Genomic DNA, 19,992 nt, shown 5'->3' on the forward strand with positions numbered 1-19,992 from the left:
GGAGAGAGAAGGAGGGAGAGGGAGAGAGAGAGAGAGAGAGAAGAAGGAGAGGGAGGGAGGCAGCGGGAGGGAGCAGAGATCCTCACTGTCAATGTGTTTCTCGCTCAACAGATGAGAGAGAATTTCAGACTTTGTTCCAGAATAGGAGCACATCACCTTAGATAGATGGTATGGGAGTGAATTTGTGTTGGCTTACATTAGAATGCTACCAATCACAGAAAAACACCATCTCATGAAGTCCTTACTATTGCTGAAAAAAGTCATTGAATTAATACCCAAGTGCCTGAGAAAAAAGGATTCTACTTTAGATACTTCCTGGGCCAAAAGAAATATGGTTGCTGGAGATACATTCTAGATTCACACATCTCAAAGAGTTCTATGATTACTCTCTTGCAGGAAGGATAGTTCTCAATAACTCTTGATCTCTGGAGCGACATTTATAGTTTGCTGGATCTGCATAGTTTACATGGCCTCAGTGTAAGAATTTGTTTTCCCTACAAGTTTCTCCCATGTCTAGGTGACTGGCTTATGAATAGAAAGTCAACTCAAACACCTAATCATTCACAGCTGCTTACCTGGTGTTATTTCAAATGAAGGGGCTCACACTTAATGTCATGTAACTGTATTCCACTGGTTCTATTTTGTCACCTTCATATGCAACAAGAGATCAATGCAGAGAGTGGAGCCGGTAATATGATAATGAGAACAAGTGGTGTTTACTACTCCACAGCCTAAGGCAGCAACTTATTGTTGCAGCAAATTCACAACCTAACTGTAGGCCTGCCTTTCATAGAGCTTGTACTACAGTTCATTTTGACAACCAGCGCCTCTGTTGATGGGCGTGAATCCCAAAAGCAAGATTTTTCCTCCAGAGGTCTTTGGTCAGACAAAGGCTATCATTTACAAATAAAGATTTTGATACTCAAATCAGTTCTCATTGGACTCCAGGATTGTCTACCCCGAATTCATAAAGAGATCAAATACATCAGTGTTTTGAGTGAATGAAGAAGGAAGAAAGATTTTGCCTTTTCTGTCTCAGAAAATGCAGAGCTGTTGAGACAAAGCAGTTGTCAACATCACCTCCCTGTGAAAAATAAATTCTTCTAGGAGAGTGGAGATGAAAAAAAGCACTAGACTGTCTCTTCTCTTAGCAGATTATGTGAGCAAAATCCATCTAAGCTACAGGTCTTTCAGGGCTGGTAGTGACCAAATGTACGTATTTTGCCACATGCACCAATATGGACTGACTGTTATTTACCAAAAGACACTGAAAATTGTGATTGGAAAAAGGTACTTTTGATTAACTCATGCTGGATGTGTGCTCATTCTGGTAGCCCCAGCTTGGCCAAGACCGTATTAATGCACAAATCTTCTACACCTTAACTGTATCCCTTCAAGCCACCTCAGCTTAATTTCTGAGAATGTAGAGTTAAATTGGCAAATGGAGACCACAGATACAGTCCAGTAAGCTCCAGCTTATATGCTGTCTTGAGGATTCAAAACACGTTTGATTGGCCTTTCATTTTTGAGCTATTCACAAATGTGCTCTGAATTTCCTATTATGCTAAACTGTTCTACTCCACTTCTTCTTACCTTGATGTCTGCCAGATAGGTTGAAGGAAATCGTGGCTCTTTTGATGAGAGAGTTTGAATGGGTGCCCATTGCTTGCTCAGGCACTCCCTTGATGTCTATTTACGGATACTTGGACAGAATTAAAGACCTATGTGTTTCTGGCCAGCTTTCCCCTTTCCTTGGTCGCCCAGATGGACCGTACCCACTTATGAGGCAGAGTTTTAACATGGATCTGTGTGTCTTGTGCATCCTCTTATATTCCATTAAAGACATCTGTCCTCTCAGCACATGGGCCCTAACCCATCCCACAAAAAGGTTGTCATCCATAGCACAGTGGTAAGCAAATGTCCCACGGCTGGATATATGCAGGGATGTCATGTGAAAGAAGCTACATGCATTCACTGTGCACTGCTGGCTGAACATGAACGTTGCAGGTAAAAGTGGAATGAGTCTTTGTAAATAGTTTCTTTAGAAAAGCCTACTCTCTTGCCCTCCTCTTAATACTTCGTGATTGTTTTTACAATTTTCTTATGCTTCCCTTTCAAGCTTATGAATCTGTTAAGTTATGTTAGTGAATTTGTAGATTGTGGTTGATCATGCGGTCGAAGCTCATTTAAAAAAAAAAGTATGGAAACTGTGATGTTGCATGCAGTGGGGGCAGGGTCAGTGAGCGTGGGGGCAGGGTCAAAGGTATGTCTAAAAAAACAAATTATTCTGTATGTTTTTTAGGTCTTTCACCATCACGTAGCTACATAAAAAAATAAAAAAAAAGCTTAAATGAAAAATACAAAGTGGGAAATGCATTATAGTACATTATGTAACCTCTCTTAGTTAATGCACTGTAGATGTCTATGTGAAACCATAAGGCCACAGAATTACATCTAGGTTTGCGCAGTGGAGAGTTGTGACTTGTCTATTTTTACTCCTACTAGGTCACAGCCTCTGATAGAAAGCACTGTGAATATGAAAGTCCTTATTTTAAGCTTGCATCATACAGTATAAGATAGACGGCACAAAATGCGCAAAAAGGTTTAAGATAAGCTGGTGCTTCCAGAATATAGATTGCAGTAATACCCAGATTGTATATAATGCATTTTTACTCCAGTATTGGAACTTTCATAGATTTGCATGCCTGAATCATTCCCCGTCAAGATGGGAGTCCCTGGTATATTAAAAAAGTAGTGTCAACACAGACATAAACATAGAGGCCAAAGCCCTTTTATTTTAGTGCAATATCATAATCATTATTTAAGAAAGGACTAAACTTAACAGTCAATCAGCACACCCCAGCCTGTTGAACCTTCCTGAGAGAAACTCCATTCACTCAGATTTTCAACCACATGTTGTGCTAGGGAGTCTTCATTGAGTTCTGCTCAGTTTTCTTCCTGTCAGAACTCTTCAGAAGGATTTCTACAGATTGTCTAATTATTTTCTCAACAATATCTCACAGATTTACTCTGGACATGAGGTATTCTGTGTCTTTTGTGTCTCAAAATGACATATAATATGTCAGACACACCTAAAAAAGATTTTTTTTAGACCCTCTGGCACCTGAAGAAAAAAAGAGGCTCCACATACATGACCCTCAACAGAATTGTACACTGCCTCTATCCTGCCCATCAAACAAAGGACTGGAAAATATGTTAGATGTTTTCAACTAAGACTCTAAAGGACTGTGAAGGACGACTCCTTCTATGGCTCCAGAAAAGCAAAAGAGCATCCTGTCTCTGAGTGATATGTCATTTGTATACTCAAAAGATGCCTGTTAAAAGACCTAAAGATGAGTCGACATCTCATTCTTCTTATGAACCACCTAAGAAGGCGCCCAAGAAGTCCTCTCAGGCATCCCACAATCAACACAGCCTGTCCAAGTCCCCTTATAAGAGTCACCTCCCTTCATGAGGTAAGGAAGAAAGACTGCTTCAAACTCATCAAAAATACCTCAAAGATCGACTTCTGAGCCTCCAACACCTTCACTTCAGGTGAAACACACTTTTAAAAAGCCTTTATCTGCTCTGCCAATGGATTACTTGTCAACAGCATCACTATTGATGTAAAAATCATCGCTGACGACTCCATCCGATGACCGGGTCTACAGCTAACATTATTACAGTGTCAGTGGCGGCATCTTTGTTGACGACATAGTTGTTGGCAAGCCGTACACCTATTTCATGGACTGTGAGGATTACTTCCTCATCTACGCTCCTGTTGACGATAACACCGCCGTCGCCAACACCAATGATGATGAAACCGCTGTTGACAGTGAGCGGCCCATCGACAGTACCTACCCCGTCAACCCAGCCGTCCACAAAGGAACTAAAACCTTCTTTATCATCGACCTCATCAACGATCAAACCTATGATAAAACACAAAAATAAAAAAATTAATCACAGTGGGTCATACATCACCAAGTGAAGTGCCTTCACTACTGCCCTCCCACCTCCTGGATACAGACTCCGAAGAGATTAGTCTTTTTGGTGCTCCATGTAGCCCTTCAAAACTTAATGTTAAGTGTCAGGAATATTCTGATGAGGGGGAAGGCTATGACACTTTAAACAACCCCAGCAGTACCTCAAAGACATGTTATGCATTCCATCAACATTAGTTGCAGACCTACAACTGATGCTGTCAGACTACAGAAACCTATTCCCTCCATCCTCATGTCCTGCTCAACGCAGCCCTACTCCAGCAGTTCCAATACCACTTCAACCTTCCACTCTGGTATCTACAAAGGTTGCCTTCCTCTCCACATTCTCCACAGGTGACCCAATTAGATGAACCCACATCATCTGAGGAAGAGTGGGAAGGTGAGCTCCAGGGCTACAATGATGATTGGGATGATTATTTATTACCAATACCCTCATCTCTGTCACCAACACCAGTTGACTCTCCTCTGAAGGGTATAGAAGATTTCCACAACATCTTGGAAAGAGCAGCCCTTCGTTTCAGAATTCCTACCCCTGAGAAATGAAATTACTGTTTTACTTTATGATTTCAAGGAACCTTTCGAAAAACTGTCAGAACCATGCCCATTATTGATTATATTTGGGAAGAGGGCCTAGAGGTGATGCACAATCCAACGTCAGTTGCAGCAGTGTTGCCGCGGTTCAATTAAAAAATATAAGATCCCAGAGGGCGGACTGACCTGCCTGATGGGTTATCCCAAACCAGATTTTGTCATCTCTCAGGCAGCACAAAGAAGATCCAGGAATCCTTCCACACCACTATCAGCACTTCCATGCGAGGAGGATAGACAACTCAACAACATAAGGAAGCATTTTTCAGCTATGTCAGCGCTCACAGTGAGAGCTGCATATTCACTGGCTCTTCCTGGCAGATATGATCGGCATCTATAGTCTGATATTGCTCTCCTTTAATGTAATTTAGACACGCATCCAGACGACATTAAAGGAGAGGTTAAGAAAATGGATGGAGAACGCACATCTTCAAAAGTGATCGATTGTGAGATGGACATCACTACTTCTGGATTCATGCAGCTGGCTGGAGAAGTGGTTTGATGCTGTCAAGGCTGGCTTAAAGCTACCTTGTTCAGCCCCGAAGTTCAGACCAAAATATTGGATCTACCGTATGACAAGCAGGCTTAGTTTGGAAAGCATATAGACGACACTCTCCAAACGATAAAAATAGACATAGCCAAGTCGTTGGGGACATTGCAGTACAGAAAGTTGCCCTCTTGTGAAGTCCGACGAAGAGAACAGCCATCTTGTAGGGGGAGATACCAGCATTACTGTTATCCCACATATTGCTCTTCTAACCAACAATTTAGAACCCAGTACCAACAATGACAACCACCATCTGCGGCCTATGTCAGAACTCCTCCCAAATGAAAATCGGGATGACAGGACAAGGACACCAACTGTCAACAATGACCTATTCCAGACATCGGCTACTTCCCTCCTTTTTTCAGCCAAGGTAGTAGGGAGAATAATCCACCATCTATACTGCAGAAGGTGGATAACAACAGATCAATGGGTTCTAGATCTAGTCAGGTTCAGGCACATGCTGGAATTCATAAAGACACCATCTCCAATGCCATCTCAACCTTCTGTTCAAAAATATTGGTGTCTTCTACAATGGGAAGTCAAGAACATGATCGAGAAAGGAGTTGTAGAAGAAGTTCCTCTATCAGAGAGGGAAAGCTTTCTACTTTAGTTTCTTCTTAATTTGCAAGAATTCAAAGGAGTGGAGGCCAATCTTGGATTTAAGAAACCTCAATAAAATATCTCAAAAAACATTCTGAATGGTCACATTGCAAAATATGGTACAGCTCCTCAACATACAAGGGTATATGTCATCACTAGACCTCCAAGACTCATATTTTCATATTCCCATACATCCAAAACACAGGAGATTTCTCAGGTTCACAGTAGCTGGTAGCCGCTATCAGTTCCAAGTATTACCCTTTGGTCTCAAGATCGCTCCTTGTATTTTTATGGAATGCCACTCTCTGGTGGTAGCCTTCCTCAGACAGCAACAACATTGTCTTCTCCTGCCTCGACGACTGGTTAGCCAAGGCTCCTTCCAACCAGTCTGCAAGGGTGTCCACCATGGCTTGCATACTCCTGTTAAACGAGATAGGCCTCACACTCAGTCCAACAAAATGATCTCTCCAACTGTTGCAGAGGATAACATTCTTAGGAGCTGTGCTGACCACAAACTTAAACAGGGCATACCCCACAAATGAGAGGCAACAAAAGCTGATCAAATTGGTATAGTTAATACAGAAAAAGGGCACTTTCAGTTCGCCTTCAGAAATCCCTTCTAAATATGATGTCTTCCTGTATTCATCTAGTACCACACTGCCAGCTACATATGCGTTCACTTCAGGAAGCTTTGAACACTCAATGGGCCCAAGCTATGGGAACTTTCAACAACATCATCCAAGTCACTTCACCAATAGTCAGTTCGCTTTCCTGGTTGACACAACCAGTATACACGTCAATCGGTCTACCATTCTTGACTTGAACCTCGCCTCTGGTGATTACGACAGACCTTTCCTTGGACTGGTGGGAGTGCTTTTTCAAGATCTCCAAATCAGTTGAAAATGGCCACCTTCCCATCAGGACCTTCACACCAACCTACTCTAATAAAGGGCAGTACATCTTGCTCTACTAACTTTCCTTCCCAGAATTGGACAGTCCTCAGTACTCATAAGAACAACAACAACACGACGACAATGCAAGGTTGCAACAGATTTCACCTGTCATCCCAGAAAGCTCAACTAATCTGGAGATGTTGCATTCATCACAAGATACATCTGATTGCAGAACATCTCCTTGGGAACCAAAATGACTTAGCGGACACTTTGAGCAGGCTCAAAACATCTTGTCATGATTGGGAACTGGACCAGCACACACATTGGGGCAAACCAAATCTCAAACTTTTTGTGACCCCTCACAATGCGAAATGTAATTTCTTCCTAAGTTGACATCCCCAGCCTCCTCTGCAGTGGCAGCTTAACACAGTACTTCCGAGCCTATCCACAAAGCGGGTATAAAGTTCCTTTCTAGGAAAGTAGTTCTGCCACTTGCCTTCATGTTGGCTAATCAAGTTAGTGACATTCAAGCTTTCACCACCCAGGAAACTTTCCTTCAGTTCAGGGACAATAAGGTTATCCTACTCACAAACCCTACATTCATTCATCACGGATATTGACAGTACTCGATATAACTCTGTTCATCTCTGCAGTAATTTGATGACATTTATGCTATTATTTTGAACATTTACTGCAGTTTGAGGGTTTATGACATTTACTGTACATTCTGGGAAATGTAGGAAGAGAACTGAAGTAGGTACATTTCTGCTGTGTCTTTAAAAGCACGTGGGCACCTGAAATTGAAATCTGCTACACCTGTGATCAAGGATACTGTGCAAGCTGAAACTCGTTAGGAAAGAGATGTGCTGCCCTCCCTTTTTATGAGATTAAATCGCTTTGGTTTTCCTGGAGTTGGGCTTCGATGTGATGTGATGTGATATATATATATATATATATATATATATATCACATCAGTGCTTGCACTACCACTCAAAAAGAATAAATCTTTGTTATCACAAAGCTTTGAGTAATTAAATAAATTAAAGCCAGTACTGGCTCCCAAGCATCCTTTACGTTTGTGGATTAACTGGTACCGCACATTTTCATTTCTTTAAGGCAAGCAGGTACCCTGGCAGGAAGTCTTGTTTGAGTCAGTCTAGCTTTGGTTTCACAGCACAGGAGATTCACTAAGTGACACTTCAGGTAAAGCATTTAAACTATCTGATTTAAATAAGTAGGGGAGCGACTTTTCATGAATCAAAAAAGTATGGACATGTTGTGCCCCACTGATCCCGCCCACTTCGACCACTGGGCGTAACACCCATAAGGGTGCCCAGGGGCAAGGCAGGTGAAAACTGAGTCTAGCAGTGGTTGGTGGAGGGACTAGAGAACTTGTCGAAGAGCAGAGTCTTCAGCTTCTTTTGTAATTCCAGCAGCAACGTGGAGGTTCTGATGTGGAGAGGGAGGTTGTTGCAGGACCTCAGGGTGATTTGGGAGAAGGATCTGCCTCTGGGCTTTGCTTCTGTGTATGCAGGGTACTTGGGTGAGAGAGAGGCAGAGCGAAGGTGTCTGGTGGGTTGATGGAAGTAGAGGATGTGGTTGAGGTAAGAAAAGTTTGGTGTTGTGCAGGTGTTTTTATGCGTGTGTGAGGAGCTTGGACCGGCAACGTTTCTGGACTGAGAGCCAGTGCAGCATGCCTGAGGTGGGGATTGATGTGGGTACATTGAGAGAGGTCCAGGATGAGTCTAGCGTCGGAGTTCTGGATGGTCGGAATCTTTTGTAAATGTGACTGGTGTTCTTGCATAAAGGTTGCTGCCGTAGTCCAGTCTGCTTGTGATGAGGGCCTGGATAATGATGTGCCTTGAGTTCCGCTAGAACCTTTTGAAGGTCTTGCATAGCATTCACAGGATGAAGCAGCAGGAGGCTGCAACAGCATTGACTTGTGAGGCAATGGTAAGTTTGCTGTTCCGGATTATTCTGAGGTTTCTGGTGCGATCAGTTGTGGTTGGTGTGGGGCCGAGCTCTTAGGGCCACCAGGAGGAGTCCCAGTGTTATTGTCCGTGAAGATTAGCACTTCCTTCTTATCTGTGTTGAGCTTCAGGCAGTTTTCCTTCATCCAGTTTGCATCAGTGGTCATGCAGTTGTGGAAAGTTCTTCCTGGTGTTGGTGGAATCTTCGGAGAGGGAGAGGATGAGTTGCGAGCCATCGGCATAAGTGATGATGTTGAGTCTGTGGGATCTGACGATTTTGGCCAGTGGTGTCATGCAAGTGTTAAAAAGTGTGGGGCTTAGAGAGAAGCCTTGTAGAACTCTGCAAATGATTTCCCTGGGTTCGGAGGTGAAGGGTCGGAGGCATACTCATTGGGTTCCTCCTGTGAGGAATGGGGTGATCCACTTGAGAGCTGCTCCCTGGATTCCAATGAGATGAAGTCTGGTGACGAATATTTGGTGTGAGACTGTGTCGAACACCAAGGAGAGGTCGAGGCGGATGAGAGCAGCTGTCTAATCTCTGAGTATGGCGTGGATGTTGGCCGTGGCTGTGATGAGGGCTGTTTCTGTGGTATCCCTGGTCAAAGAGGATTACTTTAGAAGCCATACTTTAGAAGTCATCAGCAAACACCGAACGAGTGTTTATATATATATATATATATATATATATATATATGTATATACGTTTTGTATAATAGTAATATAAAATAATAGAATATTAAAAAATGAATATAATATAAAATATTAGTTTACACATGAGATGCCTTTGACTGTAGTCTTCATGGCCCTGACAGTCAAGTGTGGAAGGAGTGTACTTTGCACTTTTTCAGAGGGATGCTTAACAGGACACCAGAGGCAAACAACCCCAACCACCGTTGTTTTAGCAAAGTAGTCCCTGTCTTCATACAGGGATTCTTCTGTACTTCAATGCATGACAAAACCATTATTTTTAATAACATTTTGCATAGGGCCTGCAGAATAAGATGTTTGTTGTATCCACCCTTAAGAAACGTTAGTATTTTTTTTAAGTGTTCTGATCTCAGTGTGTGTGTTGATGGGTGTTACACGTGTTTGGTGAGTTGCTGATTGATTGCTTTCTCCATGACTTTGGCTAGGAAAGGTAGTAGTGAGATGGGACAGTATTTTTGTGTTTGTTGGGGTTGGCTGCTTGTTTCTTCAGGAGGGCACTGACCTCTGCGTGTTTCCAATTTTCTGGAAGGGTGATGGTTGCCATTGTGGTGTTGATGATGGCCGTGAGGTCGTGACGGGTTTTGGGCCCAGCTAAGTTAAACATAGGGTGAGACTGGCCACCTAGTGCCTTATGTTAACATACTTGTGCTATGAAATCTGAGCTAAAGTGGTATCTGTGGGGCGTGGACCGTGAAGCACATTCAACGTACTGGCTTATGTTTGGACTATATCTAAAGAGGTGAATGTGCTACTTAAACCTATTGTTTTCCATAAAGGGATACGTCCAGACTGGCGAGGGGTAATTCAAGTTTTTGAATCTGAAAGATGCAACATGCCAGCTACAAGGAACTCTACCTACCGGGACGTAACGTAACATTTCTGCCTGGTGGCTATGTATGAGGAATGTCTATGCTTTGTGGGATGTTCCTGGCACGTATGCTTAGTGTTTTGTGTGTTTGGGTGCGTTTGCAAATGTGGTCTGTTATTTGATCCACCTTGCTTCTCTCCTCCTGCCGAAATGTAGTATTGTGCAAGCTAACCTTTTCTTTTGTGTTTTTAGCACTTGGCATGTGTCCACCAGATGGTGCTGATGTACAGCTTATTTGTAGCGGCGTCCTGCTGCATCGCTAGCCACTGTTAAGTGTTGCAGCCCAGTGATGGTTTCTTTATTCAGTGCATGGCCCTTCGTTAATCAGAATGACTAAAGCTCCAGTTGTTTCTAAATCCTGATGGTGGAAGTCCTGTTGAGCATAGGTATAAAAGTGTGATGTAATGAAAGCTGAGAATGGCATGCCGTGATTGTATGTTGTGGTGCACGTGCACAGGCACTGCTAACATCGCTACTGCAACTCTAACGTATAGGTTTCTTATTCAGCGTTCGATTTGATGTGCTCGGAGAATCTGTGCTGCGCAGCGGGTAGACTCACAGCCCCTTTGCTATTGGGAAAATAAATCTTTAGTGGGGGCACCTCTCGCCTGAATTTCTTCCAGATTGACTTCTCACGAACGCCAGCCACCCCATCTTACTCCACTGCACCCGACATAAAACGAAGGCACTGGATTCCGAAAATGGTCTACTTTCTACCCCAACACTCTAGTATGGCTCACTCTTTCATGATAGTACTGTAGACATTGTACTGGTGAAACTGTGAATGCCTGACGTTGCTTTTGCCGGCAGACACTGTATCACTATTTTTCAAAGCTGTTAGTTTTAACATCCTGTAGGTTTGTTGAACTCAACATGTATGTGCTTAAACAATTGTATGAGTGGCGAAACCTTGAATAACCAATACAACCACGGCAATCATTGTGTTGTGAGGCTAAGATGTCCTTTGTGTTGTCTGATGCGTTTGGAAAACACCAGCTCCATAGTTATTTCAGAGAAAGTTGATAATGGAGCCTTTTGGGAATGTCTAAGTTCTATGGATGGTGTAAGATGTGAGAGGCAGGTAGAGGCTGACGCAGTTGGCTACGTGGACTCTGGTCCCTTTCCACATAGATAGTGGGTATAGCTGTGCAGCTGATGTCCATTGGAGCCAATACATTGCACATAAAAAAAAAAACGTTATGGTGGGTGAGTACTCCAACTTTAGATGCATTAGTCAGTTGGGAGTCGAATTTTGTTATAGTATACCCAGCCAGTTCTCTGTACTTATTTAGGACCTTGATCCATTTCAGAAACTGAAAGCCCAAAATTTATTTTCTTTGTAAGTGAGAAAAGTTGTTTTCCTTGTCATCGTTTGGCTTCATACTTAATCCCCCTCCCCCACTTCCCCTCGTTACAGTTTTGCATGGGGCTAAAAGCCAACCCAAAGGCTAATAAATAGTTGCTGCGCTCTGACAGCTGCTGTCATTCGTAGTTTATATTGAATTATCCAGGTTCTCAAAATACTAATGTGTTTTACTCTCATTGCCCTTCCTATTACCTGCTGTACTGTAGAAAATGCTGCCGTCTTTGGAAGGGGTGTATTCAACCTGGCATGTCAAATGGTGCCCTAACAAATCAGAAAAAGGTATGTCTACAAACAGTAAGCCAGGGAAAAGTGCTCCGTCTTCCAGGTTTGTGAATATTAGCTGCCTTGTGGTTATGTTTTATTGATTTGCATTTTTGAAGCCGTTTTTTGAGGGAGGACCAGTAATGTCACTTCCTGTCCAGGTGTATAATGGGAAATTCAGTAATGTCACTTCCAGTGTAGATGGATGATGAGAGATAAAGTGATGGCACTTCCTGTGTTGATGGGTTCATGAGAGAGGATTACTTAGCAGTTTAAGACTCAACCCAAGAGATGGGAAAACAGTTTTAGCTTAGCACACATGTACACAGACTGCCGAGCACTATAGTGTGCTATACTAGTGTTGTAACTCACTCACAAATGGCCATTAGTATCAGGCATCAGAAAGACTGGAGGAAAATAAACATGGTGTACTGTCTTGTTGTTGCTTAAAGATTGTAATCAGTCTGCCATATTTCTGACTCAGTTCAGCAGAAATATCTAGCTTAGTGGATGAGTATCTAGAAAATAAAGTGGCTTTTATCCACACAGTGGTTCCAAGTGACAATGATAGCTGAACTCGATTTGCTCACGTCCCTTGGAACTCGAAGGACGAAAAGTTCCCGTTATTGACAACGACAGCATCTACAATTTTATGTTGTGTATGTTTCCTCCCTCAGCACCCCCACCTGTAAGATGAGTCCATGGGTCAGTTGTGTAAGCCGTAGAAGCGTCAACTGAGAGCTCTACAGATTATATAATTATAAAGCCCATGACCAGTCCTACCCCACAATTCATCACGCAATCTGAAACATTAAGGTTGTTTCAGTGATTACATTCAACATTGCTCACTTTACACATGAAGCATATAATCCATTACAAATATAATACAAAACATCGTAGCAGTGAAATTTGAATATTGGCTTTTGACGTACATATTTGTATTATTTCTAGATAGTACTGATGGTTATAGTTGATTTTCTGGTTCTGGCCTGAATTTGGTTTTATTTGCAAGCCTGCCATGACCGCCTATAAATATTCTGTCAATAGGAATATACTACTTTGCTGTTGAGACTTCATTGGACTATATTAAGGTTAGGACACAGGATTTTGCATTACTATATTTTTGATTAGTTTGTTTAATTTTTGCACAGTCTTAAATTTGGTTTTTCGATAACCTTTCAGTTTTTTTAAGTTTGATTACCAAAGGAGCTGAAGTGTGGTACACTGCTGCAAAAGTGGCTTTTCAGCTCAATAGTTTACTGGTTTCCAGCATCACTGAGGAGGAAGTAATTGTGAGTGTGACTAAGAGAGGGAAGAGGGAAGCATACTGAATAGGATTTCTGAGCCATACTTCACCATTGTCTCTAACCCTCAACATCAAATCAAGGCCGTCTGTCTTTGAAGAATTGTCATCTTCGTTTGCCTCAACTTTGAGCTAGGAGTACATTAATTTAATGAGCTAGGATACATGTTGGTGTCTAATTCGTAGAAGTGTTGGAGTCATAGGTTTTTCATTGTCACATTTTAACTGCCTTGACAAAACAATCCGCAAAACCCTAAGACTTGCAGTAAGCTTGTAGAGAAGTGGGGGTAGGAGACCAGGAGCGTGCACTAGTGAGACCCATCACCACATGTGTGAACGTGCGTAGAAAGAGAAGACTGCATAGGGAAGATTTTTAAGCGTACTTAATTGGCTTGTAACTTTTTAGGTGCACTGTTATACGTGAATCTGGTGTTGTGGTGCTGAAAAAACATTGCTATTGAGGCAGACAGGTTATAAGGAAGCCGACATTGTAGGTTATCAGGAGATTGAAAATTTGAGAGCAAAATTGAGAGACTGACACCAAATAAAACTAGGAGGGGCATCGGGTGCGTAACAGGGAGCAGGCAGGAGATAATAAAAGTAAAAATCTCAATCTTGAACAGTGCACTCTGCAGGGTGTGCAGTGGGATGGAAGAAGCAACACCGACAACAGGACGGTGGGGAGTGGGAAGGAAGTAGCAGCACAGACAACTGTAGGGTTGGGGTGAAGTGAATAAAGCAGCAAAAGGTGGTGGTGGTATGGCAGATGCAACATGACAGGAAGAAGAAGAAAACAAGACAATTAGTACCTCAAACACCGCTTCAGCAGCAGAAGGGCCCTAATCTAAATGAAGCAATCAGTACTTGCTCCAGTCGAAAGAAGAGGAATACGGCACATGCTATCCCCGTAAGAAGCAGACAGTGCAAGGGACAATGAAGCCTTTGATTGGTAACAGAAACAGAGAGCAGGCTCTGACCCCCCCCTTGTAAAAAAAAAAAAAAAAGGTCTCCCAGACAACGAGAGTGCATGCGCTTTTGCAGGCGAGATCTAAAAAGATACAAAAATAGAAATCATGCAACCGCCTAATTGTGGCGGCCATAAACTTAAAATGAAAGGTAAAAATGTAAATAAAAAAAGTTTGTGTGTCACCTGTAAATGTCAATATTATTTGTGTAAAGAAAAGATAGAATTGGCTCTCAAGTAGTGTAACGTCAAGACGTTGACGCACAAGGACGACTAAAACAAATAAAAGGGATACAAAATGTGTAAAAACATTGGCAAAGATCAGTGTTGTCCCATGACTCTGGTACTGAAATGCACTTATTTTTAGGTGAATATGCACATGTTTTCAGGACGAATGTCATTCATCACGCAGGACCTCCAGTGTCTGAAGTGGGCACATTTATTACCCCAAACTATATGCTGTAATGTATATATTTTTATTTCTCTGTTTTTTTTCTTCTCTACTACATGAGGCTAGCCATCTCTAGAACTGCCTGTAGGGCAGACCTAAAAAGGTGCTTTGCTTTTTTTCAAAATATTACAACGTTCTCCAACATCAGGAGGTAAAAACTTATTGGGTGCTCTTTCTTATTGTGCCCTCTGGTAATTGTAAACACCTCCGTTTATGATGAGATATTAATGAATAAAACGAGAAAACTGGATTGGGGGAGCTAATCACACCCAAAAGGAGAACATTGAGTGCTACTGTGACTTGACTATAGGCCTAATGCTAACATAAACCATTATCCCTGCTTATCTAGCCTAGACAGTGCATTCGACCAGTATGTGCACCTGTCCCTGTGTGCTTTGGTGTCTGTTTGTCTGGGTAGTTGGTTAGTGTGATTGGAGGTCCTTTAGTATGGAAGCGTGTATATTGGTACTCTGTGTGAGTGTGCCCGTATGTTTTGTGCTTACACTCTACAGATGCAATATCATTATATCAAAACTAGGAGTGGATGTAAACTTTGTTATAGTGAATTTGATTGCATTCATTTACTAATTTGTAGAATTAATGGCTTTTATTCAAGAACAATATTAGTTTAAAGTACATATTTACTCAAATGTTTGATATGCACAGACACCGATGTAGGAACAGCTCTTTTACCCAATTTGTTTGATCTTATTTTCAGGACATTAATGAATGGAACATTTCTCACCTAAACACGATTTTGGACGTGGTTGGGGAAGACTGTGGCATTTCCATTGAGGGCGTGAATACTCCATATCTATATTTTGGGATGTGGAAGACGACTTTTGCTTGGCACACTGAAGACATGGATCTTTACAGCATTAACTACCTTCACTTTGGAGAGCCCAAGTCATGGTACGATAAACAGGTTTCCTCTTGTTATTGACAATGCTGTAATTCTGCTTCCAGCAAGGTGAAATCAAAAACTATAATTCATTTGTTTATAATTTACTTTTGGCACAGTTGTTCTCTGATTACATCTTTTGGGTTTGTTGAATGACATTAGATTGTTTGGTTTTGCCAACACAATTTAGACCTTCATAGACAGGAACACATTGAAGACCGATTCCACGTTCAATGTTTTCATTTAGCATACTGTTAGAAATGGGCTCTCTAGTTGTCAGTGGTTTGCACCCTGTCTAAGTTTGGGACCTTCACTCTAGTCAGGGTAAGGGAATCGCACAGCTAAGATAACCTTTGCTCACCCCCTTGGTAGCTTGGCATGAGCAGTCAGGCTTAACCTCAGTGGCAAAGTGTGAAGTATTTGTACACACACAAAGTAACACAGTGAAAACACCACAACAGTACTGCACACCAGTATAGATAAATAATCAGTAATTATCTGAGTAAAACAAGACCAATACGACAAAATCCAACATACACAAGTGAAGTTATGAATTTTCAAAGATAAAATCTTAGTATAGCGCTTAGAAACACAGTAACTCCAACTGGGGCTGTCACAATGTCTTGACTGAGTAGTTCCCAATAATCTGCTACTTGAGAGTGAGTGCGGTCCAGTCACAGAGTAGTATGGATCCCAGGTACAGTACCTTGGAAAACTGAGTCGGGAGGTGAGGTGTTGCTGATGTGGAGTCTGATCCTTACTGCTACTGGGGAGGTGAGGCGTCGGTTCCTTGCTGCAAGGCAGGGGAGGTGAGGCGTTGGTTCCTTACAGTCGCAGGGGAAGTGATGCGGCGTAGGTGGCAAGGTGATGGTTCCTTACGACAAGGTGGGGTCGATGATTCCAGCATGTCAAGACTCAAGATGTCTATTTCACGGTGTTGCGATCACACCATGGGCCACAGATATTGCAGCAGAGTTGGGTTCGGTTGTCACAGACATCGGTGACACAGGACTCATGCTGTGACGGGACTTCGTAGGTGCTGTGATGGCGTCGGGCCTGCTGCGTTGGTCGCGGTCGTTGCACTTAGCGGGAACCATGGCTCAGGTGCAGGCAGCGGTGTGGAGTCGGACAGTGGCACCAGTTCCAATGTCGCTCTGGAGTCAATGTGCTGGTTTCTTCTTGGTTACACCAGAACTCACTCCCAAGGGCCCAAGAACTGGATTTGGCACCACTTGGCAAGTTAGGTCTCTCAGCAAGAGAACCCAGGTGCTGGCAGAAGAAGTCTTTGATGTCCCCAAGAATTTTTATGAGGAGGCAAGCTCAGACTAAGCCATTAGAGAACCTTTGGAAGCAGGATGCAGAAAGCAAAGGCCAGTCCTTTCACTTCCGGGACAGAAGCAGCAGGCCGCATAGTAAAGCAACAGACAGAGTGGCAGTCCCTTCTTCAGCATACAGGTCTTCCTCCTGTCAAAATGTCCTCAGTCCAGAAAGATTCTAACTTTGTGGTGTCAGAGGACCAATACTTTACACATTTCTGCCTTTGAAGTAGGCAAACGTCTGCTCAGGCCCAGGACGCATTCCAGGGGTTTGGAGACTGCTTTGTGTAAGGGCAGGCACAGCCCTATTCTCAAGTGCAAGTGTCTGCTCCTCCCACCACACTAGCTCAGGAAGACCCATCACGATATGTAGGGCACACCTCTGCTCCTTTTGTGTGACTGTCTAGAGTGAACTCGCAAACAGCTCAGCTGCCATTCTGACCGAAGTATGTATTCCACAGACAGGCAGAGGCACAGAATGGTTAAGCAAGAAAATGCCCATTTTCTAAAAGTGGCATTTTCAAAATTAACAATTTAAAAAACAACTTCACCAAAAGATATATTTTTAAATTGTTAGTTCAGAGACCCCCAAACTCCATTTCTCTATCTGCACCCAATGGGAAATTATACTTAAAAGGCAGTCCCCATGTTACCCTAAGGGAGAGATAGACCTTGACATAGTGAAAGTGGAATTTAGCAGTATTTTATTATCAGGACATGTAAACCTCACCAGTACATGTCCTACCTTTTAAAAACACTGCACTCTGCCCTTGGGGCTGCCTTTGGTCTATCTTAGGGTTGACTTACATGCAGTATAAGGGCAGGTTTGGACCTGGCATGTGGGTGCACTTGCCAGGTCGCAATGGCAGTCTAACGCTGCACACACAGGCAGTGCAATGGCATGCCCGAGGCATGTTTGCAGGGCTACTCTTGTGGGTGGCACAGTCTGTACTGCTGTCCCACTAGTAGCATTTGATTCACAGGCCCTGGGCACACCTGGTTCACTATACTAGGGCCTTACTGGTAAATCGAATATGCCAATCATAGATAAACCAATTTTCAAAACCATTTAGACAGAGTATTTGCACTTTAGGACTGGTCAGCAATGGTAAAGTGCCAAGAGTCCTAAAGCCAGCAAAAATGAAACTCAGCACATGATTAAAAATAAGAGGTCAGGGTCAAATAGTTTGGGGATAACCCTTAGGTGAAGTCAGCATGGAAACTGAAAACAAAACTTAACACACTGTGCTAACTGTGCAAGAAATCAGTTACTAAAACAGGTGTTTATTGCATGGCTTGTGATCCTCCAACATAACCCTAAAAGTACTCTTAGACATGATGAGGCTGTGCATTCAAACTCTGTTTGAATGACTAAGAATCATTTTAAAGTTGTGGTGGGGAGCTTCCCAGCTTGCAAGCTCTGTTGCCCAAGATTGCATTTTAAATTAAAATCTATTACACTTGTAGATGTTGGGGGTTTAGAGATTGGGTCAAGGATGGTACCTTAAATTCTTTCCTTCTTATTATAAAGATATGTTTCAAAGGCTTCCTTCATCACAGGTAATAATTATCAAGTCTTTCTATGAGTTCCACTCCCACACTCTTAGTTTTCTCAGGTTCCAGAACAAAGTTTTATTCTGGAGATCCTTCTATGGCAGGTTTGTTGAGGTCTATGTACGGAGCTGCCTAGTTTGAACAGTGTCGGAACATGGAAGCTAAAACATTCAGCATACAGTGCACGTTTCAACTACACTTTCCAGTTGGGAAGATTTGTTCTAATGTGTTCAGGGTTCAGACACTGTTTTGCTGTAAGCCTTTGTTCTTGTAATATGCTTTTCTGTTTTTTGTTGTTGTTTTTAAAAAATACTTTCTAGCTGTATTGCTGAAGAGCTGGGGAGTAGGCTTAGTGTAGGTAATCTTCACATTTTTGGAACATTGATTGGGATGCAGTTGAGTTGTTGGTCTCACTGATATTTCTTTTTTGGGTGTTTTTTTCTGGTCCTTAACATATTTTGTGGTTTCCTTGGAGTCTTTTTCTGCATTTCTACATGATCTTCCAGCACTTTACAAAAATAACCCTCTGAATCGTTAGGGGAGATGTTGCAGTTACCCTTGCACCTTGAAGGGGCAATAACATTTCTCAGAGATGTACTTGCAGTATTTCTAAACATGTCTGAGGCATATTTTGAAATGTTGAGACTAAAACTCTCTGACAAGTCCTTCATGGATCGACACCTCCATGCTTTCTTCATTGCTGTATTGGTGTTGTGCTTATTTTCTGAGTACCTGTTTGCGACAGAAAATATTTTGTTTCTACCCAATTTCTTGAGGATTTTCTTTCCTTCAACTATTGTCCATTCCTGTCAAACAAGGATTGCATACTTTGTTCACTGTGCTCTGAAATACAAGTGAAACAATTTGGGACTGTGGTATACAGCAGAGATTCTTCACCTTTTGACATCTGTTGACTCCCACTTTATCACTACTGTAATCAGAAGACCCCACTGAAACATTATTGGAAACCAAAGACCCTTCACTGAGTAATTACTGGAAGCTGGGGACCCCGGCCTAAACATGGTCTATGATTTAAACCGCAAAACAGTACACAGAAAACACAGAAACAAGCATTCCATCGAATACATACACAAATGATAACACATTTTATTTAATTTGCAAACAAATATAAGTAAAAAGAATAAAAAAATAATTTTAATAGGAAAGTTGGAACTTTTCTTAGTTCAATTGAAGACCTGCCTTGTTCATACTATATTCTCTTTGATGCACCTGCACTGCTCCCACAAATCAATCTGGGGATTGTAATTTGATTGTTAGCCTCCAATTTCAAATTACTTAATATTTACAGTACGTTTTAAAAATTTCATTTTAATATTTAGACACGTTATATACACTAATGTGTTTATATTGTTTAATTTTCTAAGCAGTCAAAGTCCCCCTAAGGAGGTTACGCGGATCATCAGGGGTCCACAGACCACAGGTTAAGAAGCACTGGTCTACATTGTTCTCTTCTTTACAGGACTTAATTTCAGTCTTCACAACCCCTTCTCTAATTGCCTCATCAGTGGTATTGATGTCTACATTCCCCGGACGTTTAATTAATTTGTTTCACTTGCCCCATCTTTCTTGAGCCTCCCAAATGCCTTACTTCCAGAACTTTAAGACTTGTGGCAATGCAACCTTCTTTTACCTACGATCCTCTGCAATTCTGAGTCTTTGATGTGATAGATGGAGGTGAAT

At 42.2% G+C, this 19,992-nt stretch overlaps 1 protein-coding gene across 2 annotated transcripts in view; it reads left to right on the top strand.

Moving 5' to 3' along the window:
- Positions 1 to 19,992, top strand: part of KDM4C (lysine demethylase 4C) — a 1,395,856-nt gene that overhangs the window by 221,316 nt on the left and 1,154,548 nt on the right. For both annotated transcript variants that reach the window (XM_069230128.1, XM_069230129.1), the window contains exon 5: positions 15,239 to 15,432. In XM_069230128.1, the coding sequence (XP_069086229.1) occupies positions 15,239 to 15,432 (194 nt within the window). The remainder of the gene's footprint in view (positions 1 to 15,238; positions 15,433 to 19,992) is intronic.

Source organism: Pleurodeles waltl, chromosome 1_1, assembly GCF_031143425.1.
Source record: "Pleurodeles waltl isolate 20211129_DDA chromosome 1_1, aPleWal1.hap1.20221129, whole genome shotgun sequence".
In the NCBI taxonomy this organism is placed as follows: Eukaryota; Metazoa; Chordata; class Amphibia; order Caudata; family Salamandridae; genus Pleurodeles; species Pleurodeles waltl.